Genomic DNA, 21,081 nt, shown 5'->3' with positions numbered 1-21,081 from the left:
CCTGAATTTGCAAAGGGTCCATATAAGCCTTATCTGGATGATGTAACATTGACGCCAGAGTGGCCAAAGCATCGATGACTTCATTATGTATTCTTGGGATATACCTGAAATTTATTGACTAAAATCGTTGACAAAGATTATGCAAACACTGTCTATACGGTATGAGTTTCAAATCCCGCATTTCCCATTCTCCCTAAATTTGGTGCACTAGGGGGTCCGAGTCACCCAAGACCAAGACTTCCTGGACACCCATATCCACAGCTAACCTCAACCATAAAACACATGGCTCGTACTCAGCCATGTTGTTGGTACAGTAAAAACGAAGTTGAGCCGTAACAGGGTAGTGCTGCCCTGTTTCAGAAATAAGTACTGCTCTTATCCCCACGCCCTTCATGTTTGCGGCTCCATCAAAGAAAAGTTTCCATACAGGCTTCTTGACTTGTTCTAACTCATCAATGTGTATCACCTATTTATCAGGGAAATAAGTTTTCAAAGGTTCATAATCTTCATCAACCGGGTTCTCGGCCAAATGATCCGCCAAGGCCTGTGCTTTCATTGTAGTTCGGGTCACATAGACAATGTCAAACTCTGTGAGCAGGATCTGCCACTTTGCAAGCCTCCCTGTGGGCATAGGATTCTGAAAGATATACTTCAATGGATCCAAGTGAGATATGAGATAGGTAGTGTAAGCTGACAAATAATGTTTCAGTTTCTGTGCCACCCAGGTTAGGGCGCAACATGTCCTCTCGAGCTGAGTGTACTTGACCTCGTACAGTGTGAATTTCTTGCTGAGATAATATATGACCTGCTCCTTCCTACCAGTGATATCATGTTGACCCAATATATAGTCGAATGAATTGTCCAATACCGTCAAATATAGAATCAAAGGTCGCCCTAGTTCTGGCGGGACCAACACGGGTGGATTTGACAAATACCCCTTTATCCTATCAAACGCCTCCTGACATTTATCTGTCCACCTGATCGCAGTGTCTTTCTTTAACAGCTTGAAGATGGGCTCACAAGTTGTCGTGAGCTGAGCGATGAACCTGCTGATATACTTCAATCTCCCCAACAAACTCATCACCTCGGTCTTGTTCTTCGGAGGTGGCAATTCCTGGATTGCCTTGACTTTTGATGGGTCCAATTCAATACCCCGGCGGCTGACTACGAACCCCAGCAACTTTCCAGATGGCACCCCAAAAGCACACTTTGCAGGATTAAGCTTGAGATTGTACCTGCGAAGCCTTCAGAAGAACTTCTTCAGATCCCTAACATGGTCAGACTGCTTCCTAGACTTCACGATCACATCATCCACATACACCTCGATTTCCTGGTGTATCATATCATGGAATATTGTTGTCATTGCCCTCATGTAGGTTTCCCCAACATTTTTCAAGTCGAATGGCATGACCCGATAATAGTACGTTCCCCACGACATGATGAATGTCGTCTTTTTAGCATATTCCTCGTCCATTAAGATCTGATGATAACCCGCATAACAATCCATAAAAGAACCAATCTCATGTTTGGCACAATTGTCAATCAATATATGGATGTTTGGCAGGGGAAAATTATCCTTCAGACTTGCTTTGTTGAGATCCCGATAATCAACGCACACCCTGGTCTTGCCATCCTTCTTTGGCACAGGCACAACATTGGCTAACCAGGTAGGATACCGCGTGACCTGAATAACTTTCACATCGAACTGCTTGGTGACCTCTTCTTTGATCTTTACACTCATATCCGTTTTGAACTTTCTCAACTTCTATTTGACAGGAGGGAATGCCGGATCAGTAGGCAACTTGTGAACCACTAAATCAGTGCTTAGACCCGGCATGTCGTCATAGGACCATGCAAAAATGTCTTTGTATTCGAACAGTGCTTTCATTATCTCCTCCCTGAGTTATGGTTCCAGATGGACACTTATTTTAGTTTCACGGACATTTTCTTGGTCCCCTAGATTAACTGCTTCTGTATCGTTCAAATTAGGTTTGGGCTTTTCCTCAAAATGACTTAGTTCCTTATTAATTTCTTCATAGGCCTCATCATCATCAAATTCCAACTCGTCATCACACTCAATTTCTTGTATTATTACTTCAGAGTTAGATTGGCTTTTAAAACTGGGCTGAAGATTCCTCATGCATATCATGTCATTGATACCAGCATAAAAAGAACTGTACAAAAGAAGAAAACAAAAATAGAATTAGAAGAAATGAAGGAAAATGAACAATTGCATTTCATTGAATATAAAGATAGTAGGGTTTTAACACATCCAACTGGACGGAACATAATATCTGAATTACAGACCCTGGAATAATCCAGACAACTAAAAGAAAATCAAAACCCACTACCAAAACTCCTTCCAGATAGGAAGAAGAGTAGCTTCCCAGTTGTTGACTTTTGCACGTGGTCCCACAAATTGCACATCTGCCTTGCTGGACCGTTCCCCAGCCTGAACCATATTGACCTCGGCAAATAACCTTTCGAACCCTTTCTCCAAATCTCCATCAGCTCCAATCAGTGGTCCAGGGATCCTTGACAATAGTTGCTTTCTGGTACCCGGCCTGACGAATGACCTAGATAGATGCGGGACTGGCTTTGGCAATGCCCATGCTTTCTTTTTCATTTTCCTAGCTCTTCTCATGTCTGAAATGGTAGGGTTGAACCCTAGACCAAAAGTATCTAGATTCCTTGGAATGGAGACTGGCTACACAATACCTTGCAGAGATGTACCCAAACCCTTGCTCGATACGAAACCGTTTTTCAACATTTCGACAACTACCATGACTGATGTCGCAACCATCTTTGGAGTTGGCACGCACTTTCCTTTCGAAATTTTCTCTACCGATACTATGTCAGAAACCTGATAAACCCATGGTCCCTTGCCATCGTCAACCTCTATGACCGGCACAATGGCACCATTGGGCACACACAAATTATCTTCGCCATGTACAACAATTTCCTGTCGATCCCATTCAAACTTGACCATTTGATGCAGAGTAGACGGAACTGCTTTGGCAGCATGGATCCAGGGTCGTCCCAACAACATATTGTATGAAACAGCCACATCGAGCACCTTGAATTCCATAGTAAATTCAACTGGCCCTATTGTGAGCTCAAGTACTATGTCCCCGACTAAATCCTTCCCTCCACCGTCGAATCCCCAAACGCAAATACCGTTCTTGTGAATTCTTTCATCCTCCACTTGCAGCTTGTTCAATGTGGTGAGAGGACAGATGTTCGCGCTAGACCCGGTGTCAACCAGTACCCGAGTAACCAGTGAGTCTTCACATTTCACCGTTAGATAGAGGGCTCTATTGTGCTCGGTACCCTCCACGGGCAACTCATCATCGGAAAAGTGACTCGGTTTACCTCAAATATCTTGTTAGCTATCTTTTCCAAGTGGTTTACTGAGATTCTGTCAGGAACGTGAGCCTCGTTCAAGATCTTCATCAAAGCACGACGGTGTTTGTCTGAATGGATCAATAATGACAAGAGAGAGACCTGAGCTGGTGTCTTCCTTAACTATTCCACAATGGAATAGTCTTGCGCTTTCATCTTTCTAAAAAATTCTTATGCTTCTTCCTCAGTCACTGCTTTCTTCACCAACACTGGATTATCTTTTGAGATCTTAGCTTTTCTCAACTCTTCGGGGGCAAGGCATCTCCCCGATCGAGTCAAACCATGAGTCTCACACACTTATTCTTTAACCTCTTTCCCTTGGTAAGTTACTGTCATTCATTCATAATTCCACGGGACTGCCTTGCTGTTGATCACTGCAAGCTGAGTTACTGGTTTTATAATAACAGGCTCTGTACGAGCACCCTTCACGACCACAACAGGTTTACTTGTAACCCCTGATACCACCACTTTAACTTTCTCTGGTTTCACTACAACAGTGCTTGAAGACCCCTTCTTGGCTACCACAGCTGGCTTATTGTCTACCCCTTTCAACTGGACCAGTGATTTCCCACTGGTTACCTTTTCCTTTGAACTGGTTTCACTGGAGCGGATCATCATCACTGTCTGCGAGGGTTTCTTAGCCTCCCCTCCCTTGTGTATCAACTCAATCATATGGGTATCATGGTGAGTTGGTAGCAGATTCTGGTTGATATTTGGTGTTCCTGGGGCCTGAACCTCGATCCGATGAGTATCAATAAGCTCTTGCACAACTGTTTTTAGTTTCCAGCATTTCTCTGTGTCATGGCCCAGGGCCCCTGAACAATACTCACAATTCACCGAGCGATCAAGATTTCTGGGAAGGGGATTCAACATTTTGGCATCGATCGGATTCAACATACCCAATTGTCTCAATCTGTGGAATAGGCTGGTATATGATTCTCCCAATGGAGTGAAAGTCTTATACTTCTGCAACCTTTCATTCTTAAAGGATTGATTGGGTCGAAAACCTGTTCCAGGAGGGTTTTTGTAGGCTTTTGGGGGTGGATGGGTATTTTGTAGAGCTTGGTAGGGAATCTGTGGAGCTGGCGCACACCATTGCGCATGAGCGGGAGATTGGGTATAGGTTTGTGCATGATAGACAGAAAAATGGGGATCTGGCGGTGGGTAGTAGTGTTATGGTGGGCTCTATAGAGTGTGGGGGTATGTATGGGGATAGGGTCAAGGCTGGTTGTAGAATGGTGGAAGGTTCCTAGATCCACCCCAAGCTGCCGACTCGATCATTGAAACATCCTCTTTCTTCTTCTTTTCGAGCACACCCCCAGTACCGTTTTGAATGGCCTGAGTGGTTGCTTTGATTGTTGAATAACTCATAATCTTATTGGACTGGAGTCCCTCCTCAACCATGCCTCCCATTTTCACAACTTCATTAAAGGACTTGCCCACTGCTAACACCAAATGACCAAAATAAGTAGGCTCCAAAGCCTGCAAGAAATAATCAACCATCTCTCTCTCTTTCATCGGGGGGTCAACCCTCGTTGCTTGCTCTCTCCAACGGAACCCATATTCTCGGAAACTCTCACCGGGCTTCTTCTCAATCTTCGTCAGTGACAGACGGTCTGGGATGATTTCAAGATTATACTGGAAATGACAGGCGAAGGCTTGGGCCAAATCGTCCCATGTGTACCACCTGCTATGATCTTGTCTGGTGTACCATTCTAGCGCCGACCCACTCAAACTTTGGCTGAAATATGCCATCAGCAATTCGTCTCTTCCACCTGCTCCTCTCATCTTGCTACAGAATCCTCTTAAGTGTGCTACCGGGTCGCCATGCCCATCGTACAAATCAAACTTGGGCATTTTGAACCCTGCTGGCAACTGAACATCTGGGAACAGACACAAATCCTTATAGGCCACACTCACTTGGCCTCCCAACCCCTTCATATCTTAGAACGATTGCTCTAAGCTTTTGACTCTTCTGATCATCTCTTCATGCTCGGGATTTTTGGGCGATTTCTCGGTCTCTGTCGGGATATCAATATGACAAGTGTAAGGATATGGTTCTGGAACTTTGAAGGTGGGTTCAGGGGGATAGTACTGGTTGTTGTGAGTTTGAAACAGGGGTTCACTGGAAGATTTGTGTAATGTAGCAGGTGGAGGTGCCACAAAAACAGGTGCAATTGGTGGGGGAGGGTACGGGACTAGTTTGGGTGGTGGAGCTTGAGAAGTATGGGAAGTAGTGCCTTGACATTGTTGGTAGAGGGGGAAGGCTGGAGATGAGTTCACAGTGGGAGGCTCCGGAGGTTGGGCTGATGGTGGGATATAAGCAGGATTGGCGGGATAAACCGGTGGTGGATGCCCTTTCGCCCAAGCTTGGTACATTTCAGCCATCTGCTGTTTCAGCTTATACATTTCTTCACTCATTGCATTAACGTCCATTTCTTCCATCTCTTTCGATGGATCGACAATACTGGTTTCCGGTTCCTGGTCGACCATATTTAGCCTGTCTTTTGATCGGGTGTTGTAGGAGTGAGTTGCCAGAATGTCAGTCAACTAACCACCTGCCTGAACTTAATACATCAACAAACAACCTTGTTAGCGCTTAGGCTTTAACAGATTGGCAACCGCACATTGGGCATGAATGCACCTAAACAGTTAACCTTCCCTATTATGTATTTGATTGGTTGCATGCGTCATCCTGGCTTTTCCTTCTCTTAATTGCAAACATCCCCCTTTCTTTTCTTTTCTTTTCCTTTCCTTTCATTTCTGCCTCTGTTCTCTCTTTGTCTTTACTCTCTCTTATTTCTTATTTTCTTTCTCTTTTGTTTTTTTCCGCTCTTTCTTCTCTTTACTCTCTTTTATTTGGTTACGGTCGAATCCTACGGAGATTGCCTACGTATCATGACCGCGCATGAATAAGACCAAGCGTAGTTCTTGTAGATAAGTGCGAAATAAAACATTTTTGGGATTTTCAGTTTTTATAAAAATAGATGCTTCGATTACAAAGACTCAATAATAACAACTTCCAAAAGACTTACAAACTTTGATGCAAAGACAAACACAGACTCCGAAAATAAGCTACCACACTCTAAAGAGATACAGACTCAAAACAAAAAGAAAATAGAAACCCAACATGACTTACAGACTCTGATAGAAAATGAAATACAGACTCAAACGGAAAATCACGAGTACAACAATGCTCCTGGTGCCTGCGGGACATCATTCGGTCTTGCCACGGGCCTATGCGCAAGATCCCTTTGAAGTCGGTCCAAGTCATTCATTATTTGTTTAACAAAGGTCATCACTACTGCAAAGAATGTAGTGCATGTCATATCATTATAGATGTGGCACTTCATAACGATGTAGTCGGCAATGCTTCTAATTCTCTCTCTTATGATTCCCTTTTCTTGTAACAACCGCCCAATCTGCTGGGCCCTGGCCTCCAAAGTTTGCTCTACTGCATAATTTTGTTCCTGAAGTTGTTGCAAGTCTATTTCTAACTGCGCCAATGCCGTGTAGCAGTGTTCCCTTTCAACCTTGAAGTCTTTTGCCTGCTTGATCATTTTATTTTCGGTGGCGATGACCCTCTTCTTCAACCCTGCGACCTCATCGTCGTACCTTTGTCTCAGCTGCTTAACCAGGCGTACCCGTTCATCTACGTTCTTAGCCAATTGTTTTTGAGCCTTGGCTAATTCACTTTCTGCTTTGTTCAAATCAAAATTGTAGTCACTCACTTTCTGCCTCAGGTTAGCTATGAGTTTTTCATCTCTGTCATTTCGGACTGGATTTTCCGCTGCTACTTTCAATTTCTGAATTTGAGCTCGAAGGGCTTCATTTTCTTTGGCCAGCCTTTTCTTTTCTCCTTCATCCACCGCCACTTGCAAGCTATTCTCGAATTGCATTTCTCTGACTTGCTTTTCCAACTTACTTATGGTAGCCTTGTACTCATTTTCTTTGGTCAGCCACTCCCATTGTACCTGAGCTCCGTCGGTGAATTGCTGGACATGGGGTCTCTTTGCGGGCCTGTCAGGCTCAGGTTGAACTCGGGATCTTTTACCATACCAAGCGATATAACTAGGCTCCACCTCTCCTCTGGACAGGTCTCGTACTTGCGTGTTAGGCCTTACAAATCTGCACTGATGCCAAACCCAATGCACTTTTTCTTCTGGGAAGGCAGCTTTTGGATCTAACTCAATGACTTGCTGACTCAAATCTTCATTGTGTGGGATGGTATGGTATCGACCCAACTGATGCAAGACTCTGTACAGAGCATAAGGCTGGATACTCCGCAGACCCATCAACAGCAAAAAACACACCTCAGTCGACATATAGATTACTTTGTTGACCGAGAGCCATCCGAATGTCCATTCGATCTTATTCGCGGTCAAAGATCTCAAATGAGCATGCTACGCTTCCGTAACTCTTGTTACTTTCTGTAACAACATATTTCACCCTTCAAAGAACTTTGCTCCTTCTCGACAACGAGTAAGAGCTCGGTAAATTTCCACCAAGATCAACGGCACTATAGTCCCATTTTCCTTCTTCACCATAAAGTCAGCTATCCCTACTAATCCCATCTCTATGTTCCCATCTTTTCTCGGGCAAACCAAAATACCCAAGAACGCCACTATGAAAGCCAATCATCTATGAGCTGCCCACTTGTCTTGATTCCCAGCATGAGTAAGACCAATATCTGGTGTTTCGAAGCCACGTGGATTCCCGTATCGTCGGTACAGAAAGTAGAAGGTACAAAATCCTTTGGCCAAATTTCCGTCTCGGACGTCCCGACTAATGCTTAACAAGTCCAAAAATTTGTGGGGGGTCACTGTTCTTGGTGGTACCGAGTATTGACTTCTGAGATTCCCTTCGAAACCGGCATAGCCTGCTATCTCTTCTAGCGTAAGAGTTAACTCGAAATCCGCAAAGTGGAACACATTATGTGTTGGGTCCCAAAACGGTATTAAGGCCTCAATCACGTCTTTTCTGGGCTTGACCTTCAAAAGCCCAATAAGACCGCCTAGTGCTTTTGTCGCAATTTTCCTGCTGTCGTCCCCCAAATCATGCCACCACATATGTATCTCCAAAGGGATCTCTTCACGGATGAGAAAGGTTCATTTTGATTTGTGCTCATCCTGCACATTTATTAAGGTGATTTTAGTTTAAAAGAAAACCATGACTCGTTTTGACTTAAGAGAAATGACCACTTCCAAAATTTCCATAAAACATTCGGCCTTGCCAACACGGCCTTTCAGCACTTCAAAACGAAGATTTTAAGGCTGTGTCAGCTAACCGGCCAAAACCTTTGAAAGGGATGAGAGTGGCTGTTCTTGCAAAAACAACCTTCCGGTGCTCTTTTAGGGACATTCGGCTAATTCTAGCAAGAATTACATCACCCTAATTATTTTCAAATCAAAGTAAAGTTTTTAGGCTTTTGGGCTATTTTTTGCAAAAAGGAAGTTGGACCCGATGGGGGTTGCCTATGTATCTCATGCCCTGTGAGAATCAAACTGGTGTAGTTCGGGCAAAACAAACTATTTTTGAAAACAAGAGTCTCTCTTTTTATTTTATTGGCAAATAAAACTATTTTTTGAAAATAAAACAAACTATTTTGAAAACAAAACCTCTTTCTCTCTTTTTTTTATGTCCTCGAAAATTCGGTAGAGTTTCGACACTATCTGGCCATTGTTTTTTTTCCAGTATGGGCGATTAACTCTCTTTAACCCTCGTACTGCCATTTCTTTTTCCTCAACCTTTCCCAATATTCATAAGCCGTTCAGCATGCAAGTCCGAAGCAAATAAATGCACAAGTAGCAAGTAGGATGTATCAGGATGGTCTTTTGTTTCGGGTGCACCTGTCCTAGACAGACCCAACCCCTGTGTTGAGTCTCCAAAGTCAAAATGCACATGATGCAAACAAACGTTCCTACTAAGGATCCGACATGAGGCTGAGTTATTCTAGGTTCCAAACCTGGGTTTACTGTTCTAGACCTGGCTTACCCGAGCGGATAGCTCGAGCCAAGGGGGGGCAACGTACTGGGAATACAGAAGCTTCACCGGCTTTGCAACTTGTCCGAACCTCATTCTAAAATTGGGATAAGACTCTAACAAAAAAGAAGTCACACGAAGTGTACACTTCTTCATGATTTAGAAGACTTAGAGAGAAAAGGGATTTCGCCAAAATTTATATACAGTTCACGGAATATCAAAGCGGTAAAAGCAATCAATTAGACATTAAGCCCAAATCATGTAACAAAATTAGATAGTGAATAAAGCCAACTATAACAATTATTCTAAGCTCGAATTCTTGAACCCTGAACCAGAGATTCTGGGTTCGATCCCCAGTAGAGTCGCTAGAGCTGTCACACCTCTTTTTTACCTTACAACCCCGAAAAGGGTCTAAAGGAGTTTTTCCAATTAAAGGACAATCGAAACGGGATTTATTGTTGAAAGATTCAGAGTCGCCCCTTGGGAGATTTATGGTGTCCCAAGTCACCGATTGAATCCCAAATCGAGGAAAAGCTTGACTCTGTTTAACAGTGCGTGAACCAGAAATCCGAGTAAGGAATTTTGTTAACCCGGGAGAAGGTTTTAGGCATTCCCGAGTTTCGTGGTTCTAGCACGGTCGCTCAACTGTTATAAATGGCCTATTATCTGATTTTAAAACACTTTTAAACCTATGTGCATTTTCAAACTTTAACCGCTTTTAATTGATTTTTAAAGAAGATTGAACGTCGCTTAAAATATGCCTTTGGATCGCGCCACATGAAATGCACCCGCAATCCGAAACACATTTTATTCAACGTTTTAGGATTTGGATTTGGGTCACATGAAATGCGCACCCGAATTTAGGAAGATAATATTATTAAAATACGCGCCTAAAGCAACTACGCATTTCAGCTTTGCGAGGGCCATGGAAATTTCACTAAATGACATGCCTCGAACTCTTAAGGATTAAATCAAAATTATTTAAACGAGGGCCATGCGATTGTCATTTTTGTACGATATGGCACACTTCGAATTATTCTAGCCAAACAGTTTTTAAACTAATCCTTGAGGGCCATATACTACTTGTGTTATAAGAGATGACTCGCCCCAATTATTGATAAGAGCCTAATTAATCAAAATACCAAGTGTAGTCAAAGGTTTCTCTAAAGGCTTACAAGAAAGGGTTGGTTATTTAAGCAAATGGGTTTAACCCAACTCCAAATGAGCTGATGGCTTAATGAATAAAGGGCCACACAATTTGGGCCCAAACGTGAGCCCAAGTCTTTGGGGAGACTGGGCGTCAGCGGAAAGGGGGATTCCAGGTCGAGTCCATGAGGCACACCAGCAAAGTCTGAAAAATATCATTGGGTACAACGTGAGTCCAAATGGCTAACAACGGGACACCCTTACTTATTCAATCAACCTTTAAAATTAGCCTTCGATTACTTAATGAATGATTATATGCAGTTTAGCAATGATAGTTTGAAGGTTTGATTTAAATAACTAACAGTAGACAGCTTATTTCCAGGCCTCCAAATTAACTTAAAATAAGGCCTGAAGATTACAAAATAAAAAGAACAAATCAAACCAATCTTGCTGAAGTAAAACCAAACTAACAATTGCTCATTTCACGGTGAACTTAAACGTACATCTACACCAAAGAATCCCAGTAACGCACAGCCAAAAACTAACCAAAATACATAACAAACCAGCGTGAAATTAGCAATTACAAAACATAAGGTCTTACTAACATGAGTTCGAACTTAATCAAAGGCCAAAGTCCATGATCCAACCAGTGCTACATGGCATGTTTACAGCTAAACAATTAAGAGTGAACATGATAAAGGGAAGATCAGACTACTCTACACATTCTGATAGTTTCCCAAAGACATGAGTGACATTTTATGAACAAGACAAAAGTACGACTAAGCTATAGGAATGAGCAAATTCAATGCACTGCTCCAAGGTTCCATGTCCATTTCATTTCTTCAAATCCAACCTTACATTAAATAAAGTTCATAGTCATGTACCTGGAAAGCAAAATGTCAGAAGAAGTGAGAAGCTCAGCAGTAGGCAGTAGCAGTTAACCCAGATTCAATAATCAGAACAATGAAATCAGCTCAAAAATCCAATGGAACAGTAACCCTCAACAAAGTTTGAACCAAAACTCTTCACAACACACTCTCAATTCATTTCAAATCCCAAAATGAGAAGCTATTGTTTCCAAGAGTTTTATTCACCGAATGCAATCAGAAAACTCAAAAGCAGCAAAGTTTGAACAACTTTTTACAACCGACCATGCAAGGAATTCAGAATTCTTCAAGAAAATCCCAGCCGCTTTTAGTTTTTTTTATGTATTTTTCAGCTCTTTTATCCTTGCCTTGAAAGGCAAGATAGAGATGCCTTTATAGGCAAGGCCTTAGGGCAAGTCTATTCTAGAATCAGATTTTTACAAATGAAACCCCTTTTGATTCTGATTTTAGCTTAGACCCTTATTCAATTTTTGATTTTGCTCAAATAACCTCAGTTCACATATCAGATTTATAGAATACCCCCTTCCCCAGCTTCCTAGAAGCTTTCTATTATGTTATGCAAAGATTCCCTCAACCGGCTACCCCAAATTACCCCTCAGACCTCTGATATTTACTTCAGAAATCCAAACGGGTCAAATTGACCCAAGGATATAGACCAAATTAAATGGGCTACATTTGCAGGACAAATCAACAATAGACCAAAGCCCAATTTCTTAAAACTAAGACCCTAACTAAATTACTACTATCTGACACAAAATAGAGGGAATTAATTGAACTGCTAGACTAATTAAGAAAGGACCCTGAACTAATCATGCATGCATGACAAAACCCAGAAGCGGAGATGAAGCAGAAACAAAGAATAAAAAGATAAACAACTAAACAAGCAGACAAAGAGGATACCTGAACATCAACCAGAAAGCTGATTCCACAAACTTTGCAGGGCTTTTCAATTTTCTGACCGGAATAGCTCTTAATCGTGTATTTTTATGTGAAACACAAATAAAGTCTGTTGCGGTCTGAAACCTTCAGCACACCCCAAGATTCGAGAAGTTATGGGCAGATTCGAAGAAAATCAGTCCGGGATTTAGAAAAAGGGGAGTGGAGTGGTTATAGGGTGTGATTTTGGGTAGGGTCGGGGTAGGCGCCGCCACTAGAGGCCAGGGATTTGGGGGGCGACTCAGCTAGGGTTTTATTTCAAAGCCAGATTCGAGCCATTCTGGGTTGATTCGAGGGCGGGAACTTGTAGATTCAGAGAAAGGAGAAGGAGGGGGTGTTTGGTGTAAGTTTGGTGGCGGTTCACGATGGCGCCGACGGGGGAGGCGGTGGAGTTTTGAGGCGGCTCCGTTAGGGTTAGGTCTAGGTGTCCTGGTGGGGTGCTGAGCAGAGGGGTTTTGAGGGGGGGACGGATTTGGACATATAAATACTCCCAAGTTTCAGTTCCGAGTCGTTCGATCAAGTGGGGATCAACGGCTCAGATTGACATTGGTCGAAATGACATCGTTTCGCTTGAAGGGGGATCCGGATCGAGTAGAGGCGGGTTTGGGCTGGAATTGTACAGATCTGGGGGCAATTGGACTGAAGGGGGTTTAGTTAAATGGCCCAAATCCGAATTTCCCTTTGTTTTTTTTAATCTTTTCTCTTTTTCAATTTCCAAATTTCTTTTCTTTTCAAAATTAGTAATAAATTCTAAATTAAATATTAAAACTAATATTATCCTATCAAATTAAACTAATTAAACTCTAAAAATAATTACCATAACTAATTAAATACCAAATTAAAGAAAGCTAACAAAATTCAAGAAATTAAAATTAAAATGCAAAAACGAACTATTTTTTGTGATTTTTCCATTTTTATAAGACACTAAATTACTAATTATTTCAAACATGCAAAAAATTAAATCCTAAATACAAATGCAACATATTTTGTATATTTTCATTAATTAACAAACGAAATGCACAGACAAAAATGCAAATAATTAACAGCAAATGCCCCAAGATCCACAAAATTGTAAATAATGAAACGAAATTACTTTGCTTTGAATTTATGGGAGTATTTCATGTAGGGAAAAAATCACGTGCTCACAAGAGGGCCCTCTTATGTTTACGGTGCTCTAAAAGAGGATGTCTCTTGTTCATTTCGGCACAAGTATTTGAAGTTTTTGTTAACTTTAAAATGATAAAATAACTCATTATTTGGAAAAGAAACAAAGCATTTGTTTTCTAAAGAAATAAAAGAAACTACCAATACATGTGGCTAACTTGTACAACTTATTTCTACAACGCTGGCCATGCAGTCCTTGGTCCCGATGAGACATTGTTATTCCTGGTTCTCGTAGTCCCCGATTTTCATGGCATTCTTGTTGCTGTATATGATACTATTTCCCCCAGTATTCGAATGCGAAGTATGCGAATATGAATATTGGAAGTTTTGCTATATCGGTGGAAACAACTCGTGAACGATTAAATAGTCTTTTGATCGATGGTAAGTTTTTGTTTCCCATTAGGAGCTTGCCATCAAGCCAAATATTATTTAACTATCCCATATTGGTTTTTTATTTCAATGCCATGACATTTAAAGGTCTTAACCTTCCCGATGGCGCTCCTCTCGTAGTATGCTTTCTGTTACTGTCTTGTTAAAAACCTTACCAGAAAAACCCGATTGCGATACACTAGTCTAAGAGAAAAAAAGGACAGCACATACTTTCAGTATAGATAGTATCCATCAGCAGTAATACCTTTAGAGGTGAGTCACGTCCTAGTTGCTGGGAAATTTGACTCCATCTTGATTTTCCAACTCGTACGGTCCTTTACCGGTAAAAGCTGAAACCCAATAGGGACCTTCCCATATTGTACCCAGTTTCCCAGCATTGATTTCCCGAGTGTTCTGAGTCACCTTTCTCAAAATCAAGTCTCCTACTTTGATATAGCAGAGATTGGCCCTCCGATTATAATACTTTTTCATCTTTTGCTTTTGGGCCACCATCCTCACGTATGCCAAGTCCCTGCATTCATCCAGCAAATCCAGTTTCACAAGCAATGCCACATTGTTTGTTTCTTCGTTTGCTCGGGAAAATTGTAAAGTTGGCTCCCCTACTTCTACTAGTATTAGAGCTTTCACGCCATATATTAGAGAAAAAGGTGCTTCTTCCATGCTCGACTTTGTCATTGTTTAGTACACCCATTGCACACCCGATAACTCTTCGGGCCATTTGCCTTTAGCAGCTTCTAACCTCTTTTTGAGGTTTCGGATAATCGTCTTATTGGTTTACTATGCCTATCCATTAGCGCTCAGATGATACGACAAGGATGAAATTCTTTTGATTTTCAGATCTTCCAGAAACTTTGTGTCTTTTAAGCCTATGAATTGTGGTCCATTATTACAGCAATCTCCTTCGGTATCCCGAATCGGCAGATCATGTGGTCCCATAGAAAGTCGACCACCTCGCGTTCACCGATCTTTTGGTAAGGAATTGCTTCAACCTATTTAGTGAAGTAATAAGTTAAAATTGAAATAAATCTTACCTTTTTCGGATTTGGTGGTAATGGACCAACTATATCCATCCCTAATTTCATGAATGGCCACGAGGACAGTACCGAATGCAAGAGTTCTGCTGGTTGGTGCACCAACTATGAGCTGACATTGTCGCACCTCGTTTTCTCGCGAAAGCGGGCTTTGACGTATGACAACTCTTTTAAATGGGTATTAAAAGAGAAGAGTCGCCACCTAACGATTTTTACGGTGCCTTAGGGCACCTATTTGAAAATAACTCTATTTGACTAGTCAACGCCACCAAAGATTGGGTAATGGCTCAAATTACCTCAAAGAGAAGGTTTTAGGCACTCTTCGAGGTCCACAACTGTGGTTCCTGGATAAATTTTACACTATGTGGATTAAATGATTAAACTACGCGAGCATATAAGTAAAGAAAGATATAGAAGTTGAAGGCTCTATTATAACATAACCCATAAGAATTATGCTATATAATGATCGGTACAAATTTTAAAGATTACAAGGGTACAACTGCGTTGGTCTATATTAAATGACTAAGTGTGAAAAACTATTGTATAAAAACGAAGGGGTGAGGGGTGGGGGGTCCTAAGTTTTTTAGCCTAAAGGATCACCACGTGCAACATAAATAATACTTCGCAACTCCCTTAAGGTAGGGGTTGCTCATATTATTCAGCAGGCACAGTCTATTATCTCCTGCTACCCAATTACAATGTTGAATTTGTTTACTTAAAGGCGCTCTAATTCAATTCTAAGTCGTGTCCTATGCATGCATTACCCATCCATGCTTATGATCTAGGAGTCTTTGGACCTACCATTTGGGTGGTTCTAGAATTTACATAGGGTGCTCAAAATGATAAAACTAGGCGACATTCAAAATAAGTAGGACTGCACGTAATAACAATGAAAGGCTCAAGTTAGCCTCCACACATAAGCACAAAAGCACGCGATCAGTTACTGATTTTCAGATTATGCAATAAGGGGTCGTAAGGAGTTTTAGAATTGAGATGCATTAAAGTCATACAAAACCTATAGGCATAGCTTCTACATGACTGCTTGGTTTAATAAAATCTTGTGGGAAATACTGCTATTCAAATTATTAAAGCCGCAGATCATAATTGTTATTAAAAGTTTATAGACATGATCTCTAGGTGATTTGCGCTTGGGCAGTAAAACCATTGAAAAATCAGAATTATGCATCTTTGGTCCTATAGGCATGCTTTCTAAGGGAGTAGTGATATCCTATAGACATGTCCTCTAATATTTTTCTTACCCCTATAGGCATGTTTTCTAGGCGGGTTGTGTGATAAGAAAAACAACAACTGCGATTTATTTAGTCAATTAAATCCCTATAGACATGGTATCTAGATGAGTATTGATGGAAGAAAATCTTAATTACTTAACGTGATCCTATAGGTATGTTACCTAACAATCACACAACAATAGCACAAGTTGAGAAAATAATCAATGATGTTTGAATCTCACAGACATGCTATCTAATATCGTGTAGAAGTGAAGCATGTAAACGAGTGAAACACTTAAATTGTTATAGGCATGCTTTCTATCATTGTACAAGAATAGGACATGTAAAGCAAGTGAAGTGCCTAGGTTCCTATAGACATGCTTTTTATCAATGTATAGAAATAGAGCATTGTCAATTAAAGTAGCAAACAAAACATGTAGACACTTGTGACAACCCGGCCAGTCGCCTTATGAGTTACCGCTCCGTTTTTCCCACTTCTACTTCTTTATGCTTTGTTTATCCGTGTTATATAGTATCGGGTTGGTCGGATTGAATCCGGAATGATTTTGGTAAGGTTTGAGACACTTAGTCTCTTTTAAGAAAGTTTAAGTTGGAAAAGTCAACCGAATGTTGACTTATATATTAGAGGGCTCGGATGTGAGTTCCGATGGTTCGGTTAGCTTTGGGAGATGATTTATGACTTAGGAGGGTGAGTGGAATGAGTTTTGGAGGTTCGGAGTAAATTTAGGCTTGAATTGGCGAAGTTGATATTTTGGCAATTTCCGGTTGGTAGGCGAGATTTTGATATAGGGGTCGAGATGGAATTCTGAGAGTTTCAGTAGTTCCATTGTGTCATTTGGGATGTGTGTGCAAAATTTCAGGTCATTCGGACGTGGTTTGCTTGGGTTTCTGATCAAAAGCGAAATTTAGAAGATTTTAGAAAAATTGGCTTGAATCCGATGTGTGTAGGTTGATTCGATGTTGTTAGAGATGTTTTGAAGATTGGTACAAGTTTGAATAAGGCATTAGGATATGTTAGTACTTTTGGTTGAGGTCCCAAGGGCCTCGAGGTAATTTCAGATGGTTAATGGAGAAGTTTGGAATTTGTTGCAACTGCTGAAATTGCTCCTTCTGGTATTTTCGCACCTGCGGATTGGAGACCACAGGTGTTGCGCCACATGAGCGGAAGGTTGGCCGCAAAAGCGGAATTTGGAGAAGTTGTCAGGGACAGTAGAAGCGGTTGGAATACCACATCTGCAATGGCGCAGATGCGAAAAGTTGACCGCAGATGCGGAAATGGGAGCTTAAGTGATTTCCGCAGACGAGGAGGAAGAACTGCATATGCGGTACCATAGAAGCAGTTGGAATACCGCATCTGCAATGGAGTAGATGCGGAAAGTTGACCGCAGATGCGAAAAGGGGAGCTTAAGTGATTTCCGCAAAAGCGGAGGAAGAACCACATATGCGGTACCGCAGAAGCGGCTATGGGATCGCAGATGCGAGAATCCCTGGCTAGAAGTTATATATTGCTTTCTTCGCGAATTTTTGCAAAATACTCCATTTTTGAAGACGGGAAAAAGGCCAAGGCATAGGATTTCGACAGGAATCAAAGGATATCAGTTGGGTAAGTTCCCTAAGCTTAATTACATGGGCTTAAGATCACTTTTCTATTATTTAATCATGGTTTTAGTGGAGATTAAGGAAGAAAATTGGGGATTAGGCCTTGAGATTAAGGGACCTTTAAATGGGGATTTGAGGGGTCATTTGGACTCCGATTTCAGTGTTCTTGATATATATAGACTCGTGGAAGGATAAGGATTCAGTTGATGTGATTTTTATTGAGTTCTGAGACGTGGGCCCGAGGGTCGGGTTTTGGTAATTTCGGGATTTGTGTCGTATTTGGATTGTTTTTGCTTGGGCTTCATTCCCTTAGCATATTTTGACGTCCTCATTCTGATTTTGGATAGATTCGACACGAGTGGACGCCTATTCGAGGGGCAAAGGCGTCGCGAGCTAGAGTTTTGACCGGTTCGAGGTGAGTAATGATTGTAAATGATGTTCTGAGGGTTTGAAACCCCGGATTGCACACCGTACTGCTATATTGAGGTGAGGCACACGTTGATGACGAGCGTGGGATCGTGCACTTTTGGGGATTGTGACTTGGTCCGTCCCGACTGATGATTTTATCGTGTATTTGACTGAAATCTATTTATTATCATCATTATTTGGGCTGAATGCTATATTTGGGCCTTGTGCTAGCTATTTGAACCCTTTGGGGAATTTTACTGGTATTTCCTCACTGTTTTGACTTTATACTTGAACTCAGTCATGTTATATTTCACTGTTTTTGTGCTCGCCATGTTTACTCTGTTTTAACATTTAAATGATCTTTTAAATATTTGGGCTGAGAAACATGTTTTACTATTGCCCGAGTGGCTTGTGAGGATTTTTGACTAAGTAAGGCCGAGGGCCTATGTTGTGAGGAATCATTTGATACTGATTATGAGGCCGAGGGCCTGAGATATGTACGCCACGAGGTGGCTTGATTGATATGAGGCCAAGGGCCTAGTGATGATGCCACGAGGTGGCTTGATATTGTGCTTGGCCGTAAGGGGCCCCTCCAGGAGTCTGTACACCCCTAGTGAGCGCGGGTACCCTTTGTGATGTGAGATTGAGCCCGAGGGGCTGGTGTTGTTCTATGTGTTTGCCGATGGGCTAGTACTGTTCTAAGATGTTGCCTAAGGGGAGGATTTGTTGATATTGTGTCTGAGGGGCGAGCCTTTATGTGTTTACTTTTCATAATTGACTGTCACTTACCTGCTTAAGTATTGAAAAATGCTTTTCATGAAAACACATTTGAGTTAAAGGATTTTTACCTATCTTTCATTGATTCTATGATTTTAAATGGTTTTACTGCTTCATTATAGAATGCTTTGTGCCTTACGTGATTTATTGCTTTCTGTCTTTTTTTTACCTTTGTTAATCACTGAGTTGGAGTACTCACTTTACTCCCTGCACCCCTGTGTGCAGATTCAGGCGTTGCTGATCCTGCCAATGCGAGTTGAGAGCTCCTGACGGACATTCGGAGTTCATGAGGTAGCTGCTTGACGTCCACAGACCCGTGTTTCTCCCTCTTTGTCATTTCTATCTCTATATCAAACAGTTTTTATAGACTTCTCAGACTTGTATTAAAACTTGTAGATGCTCATGACTAGTGACACCCCAGTATCGGGCTGTGTTAGGTTATTCTTCCGCGTATTTATGATATTATCTGCTACTTTGGTTATTTTATCATGTTTTGACTGTTTCTAAATTCTTAATTGTTAATAATTTGGAAAATGGGAAGTGTTGGATGACCTTGTCTTCACGAGAGGCGCCATCACGACCGGGTCCGGGTTTAGGGTCGTGACAAGTTGGTATTAGAGCCTAGGTTACATAGGTCTCACGAGTTATGATCAGGTTTAGTAGAGTCTCGTGGATCGGTATGGAGATGTCTGTATTTATCCTCGAGAGGATACAAAACCTTTAGGAAAACTTCACATTCTTGAAATTCTTGCAGTGCGAATTTGTTGATCCGAGTACTAAACTTCTTTTGTTCTATTCTCTCACAGATGGTGAGGACACGCACTACTGGTCAGGGTGGACGACCCCCAATACCACCAGTTGTGACCACCAGAGGCAGAGGACGCGACCGTGGTAGGGCAGAGCAGCTAGGGAAGCACTTGCGAATCCACCAGCTGCCCCAGTTTAAGATCAGGTCCCAGTTATGGACGCTCCAGCAGCACCAGCTCAGGCACCAACTGTGCTCATTGTGATTCCTGGTCTTCAGGAGGCCTTGGCTCAGATCTTATCAGTTTGCACTGGCCTAACTCAGGCGGTTTCAGCCACTACAACCGTAGCTACTTCTCAGGCTGGGGGAGGCAATCAGACTCCCGCCGCTCGCACACCTAAGCAGGTCTTGCAGGGACTTCAGACGCTGGGGGCACATCCAGCTCAGCCGGTTGCAGCTGCTCAAGACTATGTAGTTCCTACTATGCCGGAGGATGAGCATCATAGGTTGGAGAGGTTTGGCAGACTGCAGTCTCCGACCTTCAGTGGTGTAGAAGGCGAGGATGCCCAGGGTTTCTTAGATAAGTGTCAGAGGATGCTTCGTACAACGGGTATTCTGGAGACCAACGAGGTTGCTTTCACTACTTATCAGTTTTCGGGAGCTGCCTTTACTTGGTGGGAGGCTTTTGATAGGCGTAGGCCTGTTAGTGCAGCATCCCTTACCTGGCAGCAGTTCTCCATTCTCTTTCTGGATAAGTATGTGCCGTAGTCTCGCAGAGAAGAGCTACGTAGGGAGTTTGAGTGGTTGCATTAGGGAAAGATGACAGTGACACAGTACGAGATGAGGTTCTCCGAGTTAGCTCGTCATGCTATTTGGATGGTTTCGACAAATAGAGAGAGGATCAAGAGGTTTGTTGATGGCCTCACTTATTAGCTTCGTATTCTCATGACTAGGGAGATAGTGATTGGTGCTACTTTCGAGGAGGTTGTGGATATTGCCCGTGAGATTGAGTCTGTTCGTCGCCAGGAGCAAGAAGAGAGGGAGGCCAAGAGGCCTCGAGGATCTGGTAGTTGCAGCGGTACTCCTTCGAGAGGTCAGTTTCAGCACGATAGAGGCCGTCTATTCAAGCATGCTCAGCCAGCTCGCCCAGGTTATTATGGGTGTTATCAGGTCATGGTTCTCATAGTTCTCATCAGGGCCAGTCATCACTTAGTTCCTTTCCAGCTCAGAGTTCGTCCCGTGCTCCATCAGCTCAGGGCTCTTCTATGCCAGGTGCATCTGCTAGTCACTCCGGTGCGAGGGGTTCCCTTCAGTCCCTTTCTCCAGCACCTGGTAGTTGTTATTAGTATGGTGATATGGGTCAT

At 42.2% G+C, this 21,081-nt stretch overlaps 1 protein-coding gene across 1 annotated transcript; it reads right to left on the bottom strand.

Moving 5' to 3' along the window:
- Positions 1 to 14,171: 14,171 nt before the first annotated feature.
- Positions 14,172 to 14,582, bottom strand: LOC142174457 (uncharacterized). The gene has a single exon (XM_075240254.1). The coding sequence runs from the start codon at positions 14,580 to 14,582 to the stop codon at positions 14,172 to 14,174; it is 411 nt and encodes a 136-aa protein (XP_075096355.1).
- Positions 14,583 to 21,081: the final 6,499 nt, after the last annotated feature.

Source organism: Nicotiana tabacum, chromosome 20, assembly GCF_000715075.1.
Source record: "Nicotiana tabacum cultivar K326 chromosome 20, ASM71507v2, whole genome shotgun sequence".
In the NCBI taxonomy this organism is placed as follows: Eukaryota; Viridiplantae; Streptophyta; class Magnoliopsida; order Solanales; family Solanaceae; genus Nicotiana; species Nicotiana tabacum.
The sequence above is the reverse complement of the archived record's forward strand: the minus strand, read 5'-3'. Positions and strand labels throughout refer to the sequence as shown.

Coding starts and splice junctions, on each gene's coding strand:
- LOC142174457 (XM_075240254.1), bottom strand. CDS start 14,582: ATGACAAAGTCGAGCATGGAAGAAGCACCTTTTTCTCTAATATATGGC.